Here is a 17,709-nt window from a genome sequence, read left to right as displayed (position 1 = left end):
AACAAGAACTTACTAATTGCATATTTGTCCTTTAAATGTCCCCTGCCTGAACAAAACAGACAGCTTGAGCGTCCGTCGTGTGCTGGCATCGCTGCCTGGCAGGAGGCTCACAGTTTGAAGCCTGGCTACCTCTATGCAGTTCCACCTAAGCAGCAATAAGAAATCCAGAAGACGGCTTTTCCCTTTGGACACTATATATAGTAACTGCAAACTATTTACACAGGCTTAACAAACATTAGTGAGCCAGGAGAAGGAAGCTGTAACTTCAAGAAAAACGAGCTAGCTGGGGCAATGAGAAAGAACTGAAGGGGAGCTGGGGGGAGCCCAGTGCTCCCACCTGCGGCCGAGATGCACAAGGTGTGTGCTTCCCCCAGACCCACTGCTGACAGCACCCTGGAAGCACGTTCAGCTGCAAAGAATACCTCTGCGGGCACTCACTGCCAGGCAGACCCAAGGTCACTTGCAGCTTTACACGCTGCATTATCCATTGTCCCAAGACTACCAAGCAACAGCTTCGTACCCACGAGCCTGGCACGTATCTCGCAGGTGTTACACATCTCCCATGAGCTGTCTACTCTAGGGTGTACTCCCACACCTGGTGCTACGGGCGTACTCACCTAGGGTAACAAGGAACCTGTCGTCCCGAGAGAATGCCATGGCTTGTACTTGCGTCTCATGGTGGAGGAGACTTGCTGAGCAAACCCCATCCTGGACGTTCCAGATGCAGATCTGACAATGGGAGTCTCCATTCCTCTTTCCTGAGGCAGAGGCAAGAACCTAGCAGAACAATGTGTTGACACTGAGACCTTGGTAAGTAATTAGAGAACACTTCATTAGTTAGTTAGTCTTAGCAACTGTTAGTCTCAAATTAAAGCGACGCAGTTGGCAAATGGAAAATTCTGTGAGAACACCCATCAGCTGACGGCAGGGGGGAATGGCAAATGCTAGCATCACCCAGAGGAAGGGAGCAGCCTTTACTGTCCTGCTGAGCCAGCACAATGGATAGCTGAGCTCCAAAACCATTTATTGGATTTCCGTAACCCCGGGTCTCCATGCAGCAGGCAGAAGAAGGAACGGAGAAGCGGGACATTTGTGTCTGTGACGTTCCTTTAGCCCAAAGCGACACAGACGAAGCCCAGCCTGGGGCAGCAGAAGCCTCTCCTACCTGGGCATCGTGGCTGACGGCGAGCGTGGAGATCTCCTCTGCGTGGCCAAGCCAGTGGTTCTGTGATCCCGAGTGCAGGTCTTCAACCACGATGACGCAGCCACAGGTGTAGGCAAAGAAGCCTAGCAGAGGAGGAGGAGAGGGGATCTTTTCATGTAAAGCCTTCGCATACAACACCCACTACAATGTACATCGCAATTCAGGAAAATTACTTTTTTTCAGTAATACATAAAAGATGACTCTTCCACGCAGCTTCTCAGCATCCTTCCCATCAGGTTGAGAGTGGAGTTAAATCTCACTTCCCCTAATGTGAGCAAAGCAAAGCTGTTGGGCATCACTCCAGCCTGGAGGGCCTTCGTGAGAGCTTTCCCTTCTGCTCTATCCACTCAACAACTGAAGCCTGAGTCTGCCTGTGTCAACTGACATTTGCCAATAGCAAAGAATGAGGGTTACTGGATTTTACCAGCGCAAAGAACCCCTGTGTTAAGGCAAAGATTCCAACCCAACAGCTAGAAGATTATAATGTGGCTCAGCACACACCTCCCACCCCTCCAGAGCCTTCCTGCTGTACCTGTGTCTGGGTTCCACACCATATTCCCTCTGCCGTTCCCATTGTAGCCGATCACTGCTTTCAGCTTCAAGACCTCACTGCCAGCTGGAGGAGATAAGAAACTCTGCAAGAAAAATAGACACTGGCTCAAAATAAGCTCTAGAAGGATGGCCCAGTCAGGTACATTCAACACCCGCGTAAAAAAAAAAAAAAAAAGAGTGCGTGCAAGCACACACATGTCCTCACACACACAACGTGCCAATACTCACACGATCCAAGTTCAACACATCACCAGACAAATACCAACGTGCACACTTATACATACAAAAGAGAAACCGCACCAGCAAAACCGGTCACAGATGCTTTCAGATGGGGCACAAAACAGGCTGGCAGCAACTGCCCAGCCGCTGAGCAGCTGCTAATCCTGCTGGGAAAGAGTTTAATGGGTTTTGCTGACTCAGGGATGTAGATGTTTCAATAGGAAGACAGTGAGGGGAAAAAAATGCTACCAGGTGGAGGGACAGAGGAGAGAATTGAGGGTGCAAGCTGAATGTAGCTTTTCTCCCAGCACCGCGAGCAGCAGAGCTTAGGAAACGGTTGAGTAAGTTTCTGTTTTATTATTGCTCTGTTTGTTAACAGAGCGAGGGCTGTGCCTTGTCTATCTTCACTACGCTCGATGGATTGCCTTCCCCAGCCTGCTCTGCCAACGCATCTGCTTGCAAATATGGGTGCACGATGAATCACTTCATTGCTCACTCGTCTTTCACTTTCAATAGCACATGCCATTTCCATTTATTTTGAATAAAAATGTATGCAGATTTGCTGAACAGAAAAAGAGTTGATCACAACTCACTTTTTACTAGTCTGGAAAGAGCTGCATGGAGAGGAGAAAGGGGAACTAACGTTAGGAGTTTCTAATTGAACATAAGGCCCGGGGGTATATTTCATAAATTGCTTTCAAACAGAACAAAATAGAAACGATTTGGAAAATCCACCTACCCAAGCCCCAAAATGCCTGTTTGCCACCTGCCCGGGTAACCGACCCGGGCACAACTCTCACCTGGGGGAGCACGGATGCCTTAAAGCGAGGAGTGAAATGCCGGTAGGAATCTGGGCGGACGGAGCATCGGGGCTTGGGACTTCTGGTTTCCTTTCTGGGTTCTGCCACACAGAGAAGACGACAGTAGCTATGGGACGCTGCTCCTGGAAACGGCTGGGGAGCAGCAGCAGCAGCAAGGCTGCGGCTTGCTGCCCGTCCAGAGGCTGTGCGTGTGCGTGCGTACACAGACACGAGGCAAAAAATCCAACTGCAGCCTCACGCGCGCTCCTACACGACTGGCCCTAGGAATGGCAGCAGCTGCCCGGGAGCAAAGGAGGAACATCCATCTGCCCCCATCGTCCTGCTCAGCCACACCGCGCTGCGAAACAGCCTAAGGGCATCCACGCTGCGTGCCCTGGGCATCGCTGCGAAAGCATCAACCGCAGCTAGAAAGAGGTCCGTACCAAGAGCATCGGAGGCACAGTTTTATGTTGAAGCTTTCCAACAAGTCCTGCCTGGGGCTGAGGGCTGGCAGCTGCCTGGGGCTGGCAACTCGCCACGAACTGCTGCAGCTTTGAGGCTGTGCATCTATTAATAGAGACAGTGGGAGCTTTAATTTCAGCCGAGTTTAATAGAACGTGCCACTTGGAGATGATATTGGTGCCAAGCTGAAGCGGGGCTTGTGGTGTGCCTAGAAGCAGCAGCAGGGAAAGAGCCAGAAAAACAAAGAGTCTTGGGGACCACCATGAGTGTCCCTCAATACTGACTTCCCTTGGTAAGTCACACCCAAGGGAAGAGCCCTGAGAAACACATTGCTGCCCTTCATCTCACCACTCAGAGCACGCGCCCAGGTCTATCTGCACCATATTAATAATGACCTTTCCTTATTTTTCAGGGATAGACCAAGCTGCCACGCAGGCCTGCACACATCGTGCCCCTGAGGAGCCAAGCTCTGTCCAAGAGGACTGATTTACCATTTGCTGATTCTCCAGGAGACCTCGAGCTCCCCTGCCTCACTTTGGGCCTCACAACAAGCAGCTCCTCGTTTCTGACCGACTCCACCTCAAGGACCGAGGCATCTTTGTCTCCATTCGCCACCATCCTGCTGCTGCCTGGCAGACCTGCTTCCTCCTCTTTATCCGACTCAGAGAAAATACCTGAAGAGAAAAACTAGTGAGAGGACAGAGCCATCCACGTCCTTCGGGACCGCTTCATGTGTGACTGACCCTTTGATTTCTGGCAGTGTCATTCTCCTGCTCAGTGTAACAGCCCATCTGCTAGGGTGGAGGGCAAAGCAGACATTTCCTGCTGGGTATGTCCAACACGGTATTTACCGCAGCCCTCGGAGAAGCTGTGCCAGCAGCTTAGTGTATGGAGGAGAGCAGAGGATAAAGCAGTGCTGAACCCCAACACCTCTGGCTGGCTTTGTCCAGCTTAGGGGAAGGAAAGCGCAGACTGGTCTGTCAGTCTGCAGGAAGGGGAACACGGGCAGGGACGGCTCCAAGGATGCTGCTAAACTAGGTGAGGCATTGTTGCTAAAACAAGATTAATTTTCCCCTTTCCTGCAAGCAGTTCCTCTTACTTTGACATTCTGCTTGGTGGACAGAGCTGACATCCAAACAGGGTGGCGAGGATGACAATGGAAGAGGAACTATCTGCCGAGGTGTCTCAGAGGCATCCTTTAGCTTCTCAGAGCTCCCTTCTGTGAAAAGAAAAGGGCTTGTGTAACTTCCTTCATCCCTTAGATCCTCTCATCCTCCTGGGTTGGTCGATGGTGTTACCTCCGAGCTCATTTCTTCAGCTCCCTGCTGCACAGGAGAAGCCATTTCTCTGTCCTTCAAGAAAGGGACGGTCAGAGAGAGAGAGGAATAATGAGGTCAGGGAAAAAGAAGACAGAAGAGATGGAGGCAGGAAAAGACAGAAGACAAAAGTTGAAAGACCTACCAGAAAACCGAGTGGCTTTGCTCAGAGCATCCCCTCCTTGGCACGCTCCCACTGAGAGGTGCTAGTTAATTGGAGACTGTCCTTTGCAGCTAATTAGCTGGTTAGCCCCCTGCTATGTCACTGCCTCAGAGAAGGAATCAAAAACCCTCAGCCCCTACCCTCTGCCCTGAAGAGCAGCAGTGGAAGAGCTGCCAACCTGCCAGGCAGGAGGCAAAACTCACCTGCTCTTGGCAGCAGAGTGGACTCGGAGGAACAAGCCCTGGAAAGCAAGGAGACTGGCGTTACACCGAGAGGGGATGGGGCAGGGGAGGTGAAGGGAAGCAGGGGAAGGCACTGCCCAGCACAGTGCACTTACCTGGCCGGGGGCGACCCCTCCACAGGCAGAGCCAGGAAATCCCAGAGGAAGATGGCATCTCCAACGCTGATGACGTGCTGTTGGTCTGGGGTGAAGGCAACCTGGCGCACCGGCTCCGAGTGGCCGATGTACACCTGGGAGAGAGCATGCCTTGGACTTCCTCACCACGCCTGTCCTATCAGGATGGTGGTTACTGCATTCCCTGCCCTGGATAGCCAGTGTCTACGCTCCTCAGTGGAGGGTCCTCTCAAGAGGCCAGCACTGTCCCTACGGTGCTCAGACCTAAGGCTGATCAACCTAAGACTGACCTTCAACACACTGATCTGGAGAAGCAAGCAGAAGCTGAAAAGCCCCAAGGTCTTACTGTAGCTCTCAATACCTCTGGAACCCTGGGTGAGCCATTTTCCTCCCCGGGTGGCTCTGTCCCTAGCACACAGGTCTCACTAAGTGCGGGGCTCAGGCAGCCCCAGCCTGCGCTCGGTGCCAGGCGTTATTACAATGTGGGAATAGGGCTGCATTTCTCAACTGCTGGGCAAACAGGGACTGGGGACACTGGGCCAAGTCACACAGAGGGCATTTGCTGCTCTCCCAGAAACGCAACACCAACCCCCTTCTCTCCCTTTGTGGGCAGTACCTGGAAGTTGATATCGAAGCGCATCTGGTAGTCCCACACTTTGATAACTCTGTCACCAGCAGTGAGCAGGTACCTGCCATCCTTGCTCAGCACCAAGGAAGAACAGGACAGCTTGTGCACGGGAGACACCTGAGGACAAGAAACAGCACCAGAAGCATTAACTGAGCTAATTCACACCCTTACTGCAAGACCTCAGTGCATGAATTTCAGTGTCCTACCTCCCGCACCAGTCGTCCCGTTTTTGCGTCCAGCACAAGGATTTTATTGGAAGAAGTGGATACCAGGAGCTCGCCTCGAGGCACAGGAGCAAAGCAGACCTTCAGTGCAGAGTCCAGGGCCGTGCTGTTCAAATTGAGGACGCTGATGTCCACCCTCAGCAGCTGTGAAACAAGGAGCTACTGAACAAGCATCCTGGAGCAAATACTACAGAAGCCTCAGGATTGCTCTCGTGGCTCTCCTAAGACGAGGCTACAGAGCCCCCCAGGCCCTCCCTGTCCCACCTAATGAGGGGCTGCAGAGTCCAGGCAATGTCCCTACTGCCCAGGAGAGCAGCTCACAAAGAGGACTTGGAGCTGCCAGTCTATGCAAGACTTCTCCAAACTATTTTTCTAGAGAGGAATGAAGCTGGAGAAGAAGAAACGTAGACTTTGTTGTTTCTGCCTCACAGAATGGGAAGCAAACCTCGTTGTAAGCACCCTGAGCAAGCGTCTGCCGTGCAGGGAAGGGCCATCTCCAACACTGCTGGTGCCCAAGGCCTTTGATCTGTCTCACCTGATGCAGCCTATGGGAATCCCCCCCAGCCCGTGGCACCCTGCGGCACATGCTGCCCTCTCCGCCCTCCCCCAGGAACGAGGGGACCCTGCTGGGTACCTCATCTAGGGAGCAGGCCTCCATCACGGTCACAACGTACTTGGAGGGACCCACGAAAGCCAAGAGACGGCTGTCCCCACTGACCACCAAAGCATCCGGACCGCTCCCAGCATCCCGGGCCACCACGTTGCCTGAGGGCCACAGCAAGGGAGAGAGTGAAGAGGGGAGCAAAGCCCACGCCACAGCCAGCTCACTGGGACGGTGCTGCTGACTGGTAGCTGCAGCTTCTCCTGCCTCCGAAGCAGCCCTGGGTTAACGTTCTGGCCTGAGAAAAAAGCAACCTCTGTTGTATAAGATGCTACAAATTTTATCTGCAATACGCAAAGTGAGCAGTGATCTACCTCAAAGGCAAAGTCTAGATGCACAGCTTGTTGCCTGACTGAACGCGTGGTGTTTTCAAGGAGGGCAGAACAAAGTCGAGGGAATAAAATTGATTTTAGTGTTTAGTTTTTAACATTACAAGAAGCTGTAACAAGGAGCTATGAATGTGAGATCTCAGCTGCAGCTTGGGTGTCCCAACCCTGCACAGAATGAAGTCAGTGCTGAACCCCACCATGCTGATGTCAGTCTGTGGGGCAGGTAGACCCAGAGGTCTAAAAATCACAGAAATCACAGCAATTCTGTCTTTTTATTCCACTACCAAAATTCCACTGTTCTGTCCCTGGAACATGGCCAGGCAGTGAACACGGTTTCAGAGCAGAGTCAACATGTGAAGCTCCAGCTGCAGCACTGACACCAAACCTGGGTGATTCTGGACAAATTCCCTCATCTCTCTGAGCCCATATTCCTTCTCCGCCTATTTCAACCGCACGCTTGCTGGGGCAGGATCCTCCTCCTTGTACAATATTGCATAACAGAGCTCACTTTCCCTGCTCGAGCTTGTGCTGCTACAGCTCATTTCAAAAGCGTACATTAAATGTGACATTAATGTTTCCAAACTGCTTTGCCCCTGCACTGCTTCCCCTGCCTGCAGCTCTCCACCTTCTCCGCTCACCAGCACGGCTCTTTGCACAGCTCTGCTGCAGGCAGGATTAAGGAAATGGATCCAGTTGAAACAAATTAAGCTGCACATCCATAGAACAGAAAGAGTCAGGACTTGGGCATGAATAAGTCCTCTGCCCATTCACGAAATCGTAACACCAAGCAAGCTGAGAACATTTGAACCAGGACAGGTAGGGAAGGGTTGGCAGTCACTAGGGTTTGCTCACACATATGGTCTAAACACAAATGACGTAGCTCAGGAGGTTCATCAGAAAATATCTCTCTGAGAAGGCTGAGTCTGGTTTGACTTTGGTGCCAGGATGTCTGTGCTAATAAAAAAAGAAGAAAGGCAACCCACCACCCCAGAGACATACCCAGGACTCTCAGGATGTGGCTTTTCTGCGCCACACAGCTGTAAAGAGCCAGAGTTCCCTTCAAACAGGAGCTGAACATGAAATTGCCATTGGGGGAGAAGGTCAGTCCAGTGATCACAGTGCGATGCTGCCTGAAAGAAGGCAGAAAACTTGAAAAAGGGGAGGTGAAAAAACAAACCAACCAACCCCCAGAAAACAGTAGCAATATTGAGCGCAAGACAGTGAAGAATCCAGGAGAACAAAATAATCAGGGACAGGCAGAAGACCCCACCATGATCACGCCTGCAGCAGCCCACAACAATCAACACTCCAACTTCTTGGAAAACCGAGCAGCAAGCGCAGGATTCCAGCTGCCCCTGGATGGGACACGCTCCCTTTCCCTTTGGAGCATCCTCTGCTTCCCATGCTGACTCTCACACAAGGGCTCCCTGTTCAGCTGCTCTCTAGGACGAGCTCTTTCCTACGGTTGGCCAGCTGTCCCCCAGGAAAGTCATGAAGAAAGCCCTGGTAGCCTTCACATGTTGGAATTCTACCACCCAGAGCCTTGGCACAGCAGGCTATCTCTGCCTGAAAACCCCTCAAATGGGCCGTGAGGATTGCCGAGCTCAAGAAAAGCACGTTTCCCACCTCCATGATAATCACCGTGGCTCCTGCCGGGCCACCCAGTTAGACCCACACCTTCCCCAGTGCAGCTCCCACCGCAAGCGCTTACTTGTGCTCTGCCAGGAGATCGGAGGCGGCCAGGCTGAAGGTCCGCACCATCCCGCTGTCAAAGCCACAGGCCAGGATCTGCTGGGTGGGGTGAAACGCCACTGCGCACGGCATTTCGTCTGCAGCTGTGAAGTCGTACAGCTGCGGGGAAGAGACACGCCGCAGGCACAAGGCTGGATAAAGCTGCCCCCAACAACAAAACAGCCTCAGGCCCTCCACTGTGAGCGTGGCCCACAGCAGAAACCTGATCTTGCCTGGATGGATGTAAAGCCCAGTGAAGGCCCAGGTCTGTGGGCATTGAGATAAAGCCCTTTGGCGCTATGTTTTGTGCTATAAGCAATATTCAAAAGATGGAGGAAAAGAAAGTATTGTTTTTAACAATACCTTCATAAGCTAAGGCCGAACTATACATTAAGCTAAAACTCTCAGAACTCCACACTTCCAAATGATTTCTTGCCCATGGAACCTCCCCATGCTTCAGCAAGGACATTTAAGGGCTCTTGAATGGTGGAGCTTTGATAACCAGACTGAACAGAGACGGCATACTATTAATAAATGCAAGACATCTACTGACTGTCGTCTCACCTACCTGCTGCATGGAGATGAGGTCCCAGACTCGGATGGTATTGTCCTGAGACACCGTTGCCATCTGCTTCCAAGTCCCCTCTACTGAGAATGCCAAAATGGAATCCTCGTGAGAGCGCATGAGGGTGTTATAGTCCCGGGACTGGATATCCAGGTAGCCCAGATTCCCGGTGGTGGTTGTGCACAAGACTTTGCTGCTGTCCGGGCTGATGCAGACAGAACTCACCGGAGCCTCGTGCTCTGGGGAAAGACACAGGAGTCAGCAAATCCCCTTGGAAAAAGGAGCAGCAGCAGCTGAAACACCACTACCAAACCAGATTCACATTTAAGGAAGTAATGCACACTGGAATGAGCATCCCAAGACCTGAAGACTGAAGGCTTGCAGGTTTAAGTTTAGTGACAAATTAGTCTCTGCCCTTTCGAGAAGTCCCTGGGCTCTAATGTTATGGTGACTGTTTCAAAAAAGAGTGAAGAACTGCTCAATTTCTCCCCTCATTTTCCATGGACAGGTGAGCCGTGGGTACAAGGGCACAGAAATCAAGATGGAGTGCCTGCTCTCACCCAGGAGATCCTGCCTTTCTCCTACGACTCACAAGAATGAACATAATTGTCATTGAGGTAGAAGACCTCCAAGCCAGTCACTCCTAGAGACAGCGGGCATAAAAGATGCCCTCGTTCATGAGAATTGCTTTAGGAGACATGGCAGTGGAGCTCTGGCTTCACAGGAGCAGGCTGATGGAGATGCGGAGCTCAGAAGCACTGCTCCCAGCTCCACTCACCTGCCTCTAAGACGACAGCTGAGAAGTCCAGTGGCCACAGCCGCAGGTAGCCATCTTCTGAACCCGTGGCACAGAAGGTTGAAGAGATGCTAATACTGTTTATAGCGATCCCAGGGCCTGAAAGTACAAAAAATGACACTAACTTCTAGAGTTGAAACAAGAAAACTCAAACCGAGGGCTGCCCCATCCAAGAGCTGAGTCCAGTGGTCCCCCCGCACCAGTGGCTGATGGCTCAGAAGCAGCCAGGAATCCCACAGTGACTGACAGTGTAGGCTCAAGAGTCTTGGCTACACTCCTCAGGACTCAAAACGGGGTCAGGCTCCAACTCTTTCCAGCCTTCCTCTTCACCACTGTGCAACTCTCACCAGGGACAGGAAATTCTTGCCGCTTGTTAAACCCTGCCATATCTTTGCCTTGAACAGGATCTTGTAGCAAGGAATGTCCTAGATTAACTGGCTGAGCTACAAAACCCTTTCATTTCCATGTCTCAAATCCTCTCTACAGTGTAGTGAGAAGGGAGAGAGAACACAGATCTGCAGAAACTGGGATTTTTTGATTCAGGTATCTAGTCCATTGGTCAAAGCCCTGTTACCAGGAGGACGCCCAAGGACATAATTTCATCTTCTCTTAGACACTTCCTCACCCGTGAAGTTAGAACCGGAGTTACATACCTCTCAAACGGGCATGCTCTAGATTAATTAGCTCAATTTGCCAAAGCAAACTATACACTAAGTTGTAAGATGTTGTAGCAATCACACTTGAAAGTGAATTCTCCCCGCTGTTAAAATTAATGGGAGAACTGAAAGCCGTACTACTTAGTATACAGCAACAAAGATTTCCCAAACACTCCGCACAGGCTGAATAATGAAAAAAAATCTCCAATTCATCGCTTTCATTGGTCTGCTTAGCTCTTTTTCCATCTTTACATTAAGACTCCCATCAGCAAATTAAGACCTTGTTTCATGTTTCTAAAAGTAGTGTTTCTCTGAAAGTGCAATCAGCATCGAAAATGCTAAAATTCTTTCTTAAAATTATACTCTGCTGGACTAAGGAAGATTATTTGCAGTACTTAAGAGGCAAACAGCTAGCAATGATCTAATCAACCCAAAATAATCCTTCGCAGCAGGTAAATAGCTGGTTGCTTTTACCAGAGATTTGAGTTCATTTCTGCCCCCGAGGATGGCAGAGGTGCTTCCCCGCCGGCGCCCTCCTCCCTGCCCGCCCACGCTCACCGCTCCCGGCGCCGCTGCCTGTCCTGGCGCCGGGCTGCGCGGGCAGGAGCCGCCGCGCACTCCTCATGCTGACGTTCTTGTAGTCCACCTCCAGGACGTGGCCGCTCTTGCTGCAGACAAAGCTGCAAAGGAGAGAGACCCCCGCTCTGGCACCCCAGGGTTAAGAGCAGCTGCGGCAGCGTGGTTTAGTAAAAACCTAGCTTGGTTTACCCGTTAAAGTGTTTGCCTGATGGAAAGCAATTCTGGTTCACTGTAACCCAAGAGGTCAACGAGATGTCCAAGGGCACCCTTCCATGTGCTACCCTACAAATCTACAACCAAGTCAGAACTTCCTATTTTATTTCCTATCCTTTTAAAACGTTAGTTAGCAAAAGGGGCTAAGAAAGCTGGCACAGACTTCAGAAAGGAACCTCTCTCTGCCACGGGACACAGCCGGGCCAGCTGAGCTGACAGCTCTGCCTTTATGAAACAGTATGTGGGTAGCAACAAAGGTCTGGCTTTGATGATTAAAATAAAACAAAACCAAAAAAGTGTATCTGTCTATATGCACCACACTCCTCCCGCTGCCAACAGAATGCTAACCACAGACCGTAGGTGGGGGAAGAGGTTCACTAAATATGGCAAAACAACAGAGTGGCAAGTGGAAAGACCCATTCCTTGGGCTACTCTGCAAGCAGCCAAATCTCTCCTGGGACGCGAAGCACGCCGAGGAGGGAAGAGGATCTCCCAGCTCCAGGAGGCACCTGTATTTTGCAGGGAAAACCCAAGCAATAATGCCATGCTCCCGCAGAGGAGGGGGAAGGAGGATGCTGAAGGCAGCCGAGCTCCCTCCGGGCAGGCCGCCCCGCGGACGGGTGACGGTGGAGCCCAGCAGCCCCTTACAGCGTGCGATCCTCCGGCTCCCGCTCGGCCGCGTGCCCCTCCTCGAAGGCCAGGTCGGTGAACTCCAGGGAATGGTACTCGCCCAGATTGATGGGACACGAGCGCAGCGCTCCGCTCCGCACTCGCCACAGCCTGATGTTGTCCCGGCCGCACGATACCATCCTGTCCCGGGAGAGACCGCGTGAGGACCAGGGCAGGACTCTCCAAGCTCCTGGTGAAAGGTCCGTGCCCCAAGGGGCTCGCCCGACAGCGAGGACCGAGAACAGGAGTGGCAACCAGACAGCTGCAGCACCACAATTTCCCCCGCAGCCGTGCCAGAGCTAACGTTTTTGATTTATTTTCTTTGCACGCTACCTGGTATCATCAAAAAAAGCAATCTTCAAGGCCTGGATGTCCACATCGGTGTGTGCTTTGGCCAGCACGGCCACCTCGCCGCCACGGGTCACCTGAGCGGTGTTCCACACCACCACCATCTGAAGCAAGAAAACGTGACGGCAGAGCTGCTCAAATGTGGAAACCTTGGCAGCAAAAGAGCTTTTCATCACAGCAGCTGACCAGCTGCACATATGGGAGCCTGATCCAGAGCTGCGCACAAAGTATCAATAACCGAGTTGAAGCAGGGGGGAAAAAAAAAACAAAACAAAACAAAACAAAAACCTCTTGCACAGAGGGTTTAGGACAGTCCAACAGCTTTGCAAAGCTTTATAGCAATGTACTTGTCTGGCATCCGTAATCACAGGTTCTAAATCCCAGGGCTGCCTGGCAACAGGGCTCAGACTTGGAAAGAAAATCCACGGAGGAGTGGGATCTCTGCCGGCTGAGATATAAGAGCTATATCAGGGCTGAGCCAGTCCGTGGGAGCTGGAGGCAGCACGTGTCCGGCTGCGCTGGCTCTCGCAGCACTTTGCCCCGACGCAGGTTTGCGTGCCCCTGCAGTGCCCATCACGAGGGGCAGGAGAGTCAAACCCTTTCCCCAAAGGAAAGCGGGAGACGGGTGAAGAAATGCAGGTGATTTGATGCTCTGCATTTCAGAACAGTGTGAAAAACAGACCCAGGATCACCTCAGCAGCTGGGATGAGCTGAGGCATCACCCTGGGAGAGATGCTCCTGGCCAGCCCCTCAGCACCCCCTTCTCCCATCCTGCTTGTGCCTTATTGATCCTCACTCCCCAGTTTCAGCTCACCAGCTCCCACCCGGATCATGGACTGCTGCCACGTGCTGGAAAAAATAACAGAGCACTGTTTGTTTTTTTCCTGCAGGCAGTATGCAGTTAGCGATGGCACAGCTAACTGCTGGTGGTCGTCGAAAAGGGATCAGTGGATGAAAACAGTTCCACTGATAAAACAAAACCCCTGGTCCCATGAAACAATTTTATTTTTGATTGCTACACGTGGGATCTGCGTCATCCCCTAGCTACATCGGTGGGTGGCAGCTTCAGCGCCCAGCATCCCTTCTAGCAGCAATGCCTGTGATGCTCAAAAATAAAAGATTAAACCTTGCATCTTCCCCTAAGTGCTATAAAAAAAAAAAAGGGGGGTTGGGGGCTCCAGTCAGCGCTGAACCCCCTATTTCAATTCCCATTCCTTCACCATGTGCTTGCAAGCCTTCCAGCTCGAAATGCCACATAAACACGTGTCACCCGCAGCGCGGTGGGCTGGAACGGCTGCGGAGGCGGGCAGCGATGCCGCACGTGAGCCTGCGGTGATCCCCGCAGGGTGCAGCAGAAGCACTCAGCTGCCTCCATCACCCCACCTGGGCTCCTAGCAGGGACCACACCAGGGACAAAAACAGCCCCAAAGCTCAACCAAACAGGTCTCATGGGCTGCTTCCAAAAGGATTTGTTTGCTTGCAGCCAAGGAACGTGCATGCAAATACTTGCAAGCATCGGGTAGAAGGGAAGTATTTTCTAAGCAGCTAATGAGGAAGGGATCTCCTTCTGAATACAGTAAAGAACATTTCTAGGAAAGCCAAGAGCAGAGGTTTGTCTGCAAAATAACTACATAATTTGGGAGGACAGCCATCTCCTGCTGCTTGTTCACCGACAGGGAAACCTCCAAAACCAAGTTTCAATTCTCACCGTTTTGCCATGCCCATCCTTTCCGACGCCGCACAGAACGGCTCCGCTGTAGGAAAAGCTGCAAGAAGAGGCCACCTGGTGAAATGCAGCTCCTTGTACCCCGAATGCATCTCAGGGGGGAATAAAAGGAGACAAGTTGTGGGTACGAGGAGACAGCAAGACCTGAGGGATAAGCTCGAGAGGGAGCTGGCAACGTATCGGCTGTTCTGGGCCAGCTGCCAGCAGGTCTTGGTGATAAACACGGGCAGCTGAAGGAGAGCTGCAATTCACCCCTGGCTTATCGTGCATTAATAGCACAGAAAAACTGCCGTGCTGCAACACTCAGCCCACCTGAACGCATCCCCGCACGCAGGCTGAAACCCACCTCAGGGACAGGAGGGCGTGGACGTGGGTTTTAAACACCGAGAGGCAGCTGCCCGTGGGGAAGTCCCAGAGGCGAACCACGCTCAGGGGACCGGCCTGTGTGGAAGCCAGCAAGGTGCTGTTCCCGTTGAAGGCCAGCGCTGACACCTGCAGGAAGCACCAGCTTAGAGGCTCTCGAGGAGAACTGGGAGCAAGGGTACATCTGGGGTACATCAGGCTTTCTAAGGAGAGTTAACGCTCACCTTGTCCGTGTGTCCAATGAAGAACCTCTGCTCTCCGGTCTGGATCTGCAGGGTCACTATTACAGCGTGGCAGGGGTAGACCACGGCAGCGTTGTTCTGAGCCCAGAGCACCTGCAGACCGAGAGAGGAATGAGAGGGCTGCAGATCCTCCAGAGGTGCCCCAGGTCCAAGGCTGGACCTGCAGGGATTTCTTCAACGGGTCTGGTGCGTGTGTGCAGGTGTGAGGATGCTCTCCCATTACTCTTCTAACTCATAAAGGAAAACTAAGAGCCCAGTCAACATCCTACTTAATTCAGTTGATTTACTGTACCAATCATGACTACTACACGAACAGCAGATTTAAGGAAAATTATGTTTTTGGCAGAGCCTTGAACTGGCTGAACCAGAGTGACCCTTTCTTTACCCTAACAGATCGCAAGCTGGGCTCCTGCAAGGCACAGTGCCCCATGGAAGCAACACAAAACACAGCCCTTCCTCTCCTACAAAGCAGCTCTAATTTTAACATGTTAAAACGCAGAAGCCCCCGTAATTTCTAATTCACCATCATAACAGCAGAAGACCTGTGCACAAACATAAGCTCGTGCCCATCTGCTCTGGGGTCATTTTCCCCATCAAGAAGTGCAAGAAGGGTGGCACTCAGCTGCCTTTCCTGCATCCAAAAAAATCAATACCCTGGCCATGTGATCACAGATCAACTCCCCAAACTGTCTGAGCTACTGACCCGTTTGGTGCTGCAGCCTCCAAAGCCAATAATCCTTCTCAGCTTCAGGATGGGATCCGGCAAGAGCCTCTGGAAGAAAAACAGACAGCACTGTCACGCTTAAGAGCCAGACTGGGGTCCTCCACCCATGGGGCCCCTCCGTCCCCGTTGGTAGTTTCTCTCCAAAGCACAGAGGCAGCTTTGTGTTCTCTCCTGCTAGAAGGGATGACTTTGAAGTATCCAGGATGGCAGAAGTCAAATCTGGCAGGAAGGAGGAGTTGGGATTTCCCAGCGTTAAGCAGCAATCCCACCCAGGCTGGAGGGTTACAGCCAGCCCTTCCCAGCGCCCTGGTGCTGCCCAGAGAGCCGGCGGATGCTGCGGGAAGGGCTGTCCCCTTACCCTGCAGGCAGAGGCTCTCCTGCCAGATAGCACACCTGGTCCAAGGCCCTTCTTGTACATGCTCTGGGCAAATTAGTAAACATACATTATTAGCTTAAAGTCAGTGCATTTGAACACAGGGTCCCTCTTTCAAAGCAAATCCGATACTAGTAGAAAGGAGAACTGCTAGTCAGAAAAAATACTGCCAGCAAATGATTCCATAGGATTAACTGAAACTCCAGCCTGAAGCTTGTGTTCCCTCTGCTGCTTCTGCTGGGCTCACAAGCATCAGCCCTAAGCGTCCCAGAGCCACCCCTGGGCTGCTGGGACTCCTCAGCGCTTCACCCACCTCCTCTGAGCCGGTGAGAACGGCTCGGGTGGTTCGCTTGCTCCTCTGGTGAGCATACACGTGGATGCCACCACCACGGACTGCCGGTGACTGCCCAGTGTCCCCTGCACCGTGCGGTCTCCGGTTCTTCTCCAGCTCCTGGTCCCCAGCAGGCACGGCTCTCGGAGGCCCTGGGGCTGTCAGGTGAACCTCAGGGATGCTTTTTCCACTTACAGGACACCGGCGCGGCATCTAAGAAAGAGCAAAGCCTCAGACAGAGATCAGCCCTCCTCCCAGCACCTTCCACTCACCCCAAAGGCAGAGACAGGGAGACACCCGCGCCTCGTCCCGAGTCCAAACACGGACGAAGCAGCTTGGAGAGAGAGCATCCCTGTGGGTACCTAGCTTGGCCAGGTGTGTTAACCAGCCACTCTCCTGACTCTCCCAGTGTTGTCCGTGCACAGTTCACCTCCTCCAGACTGCAAACCAGAGCCCGAAAAAAGATCCAGCCCTGAACAGTCTCTAGGAGAGCTGCCCTCTGTCCTCTGAGCAGAGGAGGCTAACAGCCCCTGGCCAGCCAGCTTGGCACATCCCAGTTCAGAACAGCAAAGTGGTTACACTCCTCGTTTTCTCCCTCTCCACAGCATGAGGATGGCTTCCCCCAGTCACTCTCCAAAAGCCCATCACCATGCTCTCTGGTAAGCCAGTCTGAGCACCGGCTCCTGCATCACCACCAGCAGGGAAGGGGAGCTCAGCGGTGAGGGCAGCTGCCTGCAATCTGGACTCCACACACTGCCCGCTCCCCGAGGGCATCCCAGCAAGTTCTTTAGTCTCCAGTCCTCATTTCCTATCTATAATTTGAAAACATAACTATTTGCTGTCTCAGCTGAGACAGCAAGGATAGATGTCTGGAGATTATGAAGTACTTGGCATTTATCTTGTCTCTGCTTTGCACTATGCCTGACTGAACCACCTAGTCATTAACTGCAGGGCTGCGGTCAACAGACCTTGCCCAGGTCAGGGGTCTGACAACAAGCAGCTTCTACATCCTAAATAAAGGAACTCAGAGATGAAGATGTGGGGAAAATTCCATGGGAGGCAGAAAGGAAGAAGTTGCAGCCTCCCCCACGGTGCACTTACAGCTTTGGGACTGGTTATTTGGTGGATGAGGGACAGTCGGTCACGGACTGCTTTGGTGAGTGTCACCGGCTGGCGGACGGGGTCCTCTGAGACTTGACCACCTGGGTGACACGAGGAGTGGGTTGGGCTCTTTCGGGAAGCCAAGGCATCCACCCGGGGTGGCACAGCCTGGGCTGCTGTCCCCAGCCTTCCCACCTGCCGCAGGACTGGGGCAGCTCTTCTGGATGGAGTCGTACAGCAGCTTGGAGCCCTCGGTTGGGAACCTGAGCAAAATCAGAGGAAGGTGCCGTGTACTCAGGCACTGGCACCCGGGAATCCAACATGGTAACTCACTACCTGGCGCTTCACTGTCCCCTCTAAGATTCTCTCTTTCGCCTCA

At 52.4% G+C, this 17,709-nt stretch overlaps 1 protein-coding gene across 1 annotated transcript in view; it reads right to left on the bottom strand.

Annotated features, from left to right (window-relative positions):
• LOC104368223 (mitochondrial Rho GTPase 2) overlaps positions 1-17,709 on the bottom strand; it is a 43,666-nt gene that overhangs the window by 21,931 nt on the left and 4,026 nt on the right. Inside the window, exons 7-31 of the mRNA XM_042798571.1 lie at positions 17,526-17,593; positions 17,331-17,431; positions 16,212-16,442; positions 15,505-15,573; positions 14,784-14,894; positions 14,543-14,688; positions 14,179-14,236; positions 12,456-12,574; positions 12,102-12,263; positions 11,220-11,341; positions 9,988-10,104; positions 9,213-9,448; positions 8,625-8,764; positions 7,913-8,043; positions 6,558-6,688; positions 5,906-6,067; positions 5,688-5,816; positions 5,054-5,187; positions 4,920-4,957; positions 4,337-4,456; positions 3,729-3,911; positions 2,776-2,876; positions 1,737-1,839; positions 1,166-1,287; positions 618-777 (exon numbers count right to left, since the gene is read on the bottom strand). Of these exons, the coding sequence (XP_042654505.1) occupies positions 618-777; positions 1,166-1,287; positions 1,737-1,839; positions 2,776-2,876; positions 3,729-3,911; positions 4,337-4,456; positions 4,920-4,957; positions 5,054-5,187; positions 5,688-5,816; positions 5,906-6,067; positions 6,558-6,688; positions 7,913-8,043; positions 8,625-8,764; positions 9,213-9,448; positions 9,988-10,104; positions 11,220-11,341; positions 12,102-12,263; positions 12,456-12,574; positions 14,179-14,236; positions 14,543-14,688; positions 14,784-14,894; positions 15,505-15,573; positions 16,212-16,442; positions 17,331-17,431; positions 17,526-17,593 (3,194 nt within the window). The remainder of the gene's footprint in view (positions 1-617; positions 778-1,165; positions 1,288-1,736; positions 1,840-2,775; positions 2,877-3,728; positions 3,912-4,336; positions 4,457-4,919; positions 4,958-5,053; positions 5,188-5,687; positions 5,817-5,905; positions 6,068-6,557; positions 6,689-7,912; positions 8,044-8,624; positions 8,765-9,212; positions 9,449-9,987; positions 10,105-11,219; positions 11,342-12,101; positions 12,264-12,455; positions 12,575-14,178; positions 14,237-14,542; positions 14,689-14,783; positions 14,895-15,504; positions 15,574-16,211; positions 16,443-17,330; positions 17,432-17,525; positions 17,594-17,709) is intronic.

The sequence above is a fragment of the Tyto alba genome, unplaced genomic scaffold (assembly GCF_018691265.1).
Source record: "Tyto alba isolate M040663 unplaced genomic scaffold, T.alba_DEE_v4.0 Super-Scaffold_28, whole genome shotgun sequence".
NCBI classification, from domain to species: domain Eukaryota; kingdom Metazoa; phylum Chordata; class Aves; order Strigiformes; family Tytonidae; genus Tyto; species Tyto alba.
The sequence above is the reverse complement of the archived record's forward strand: the minus strand, read 5'-3'. Positions and strand labels throughout refer to the sequence as shown.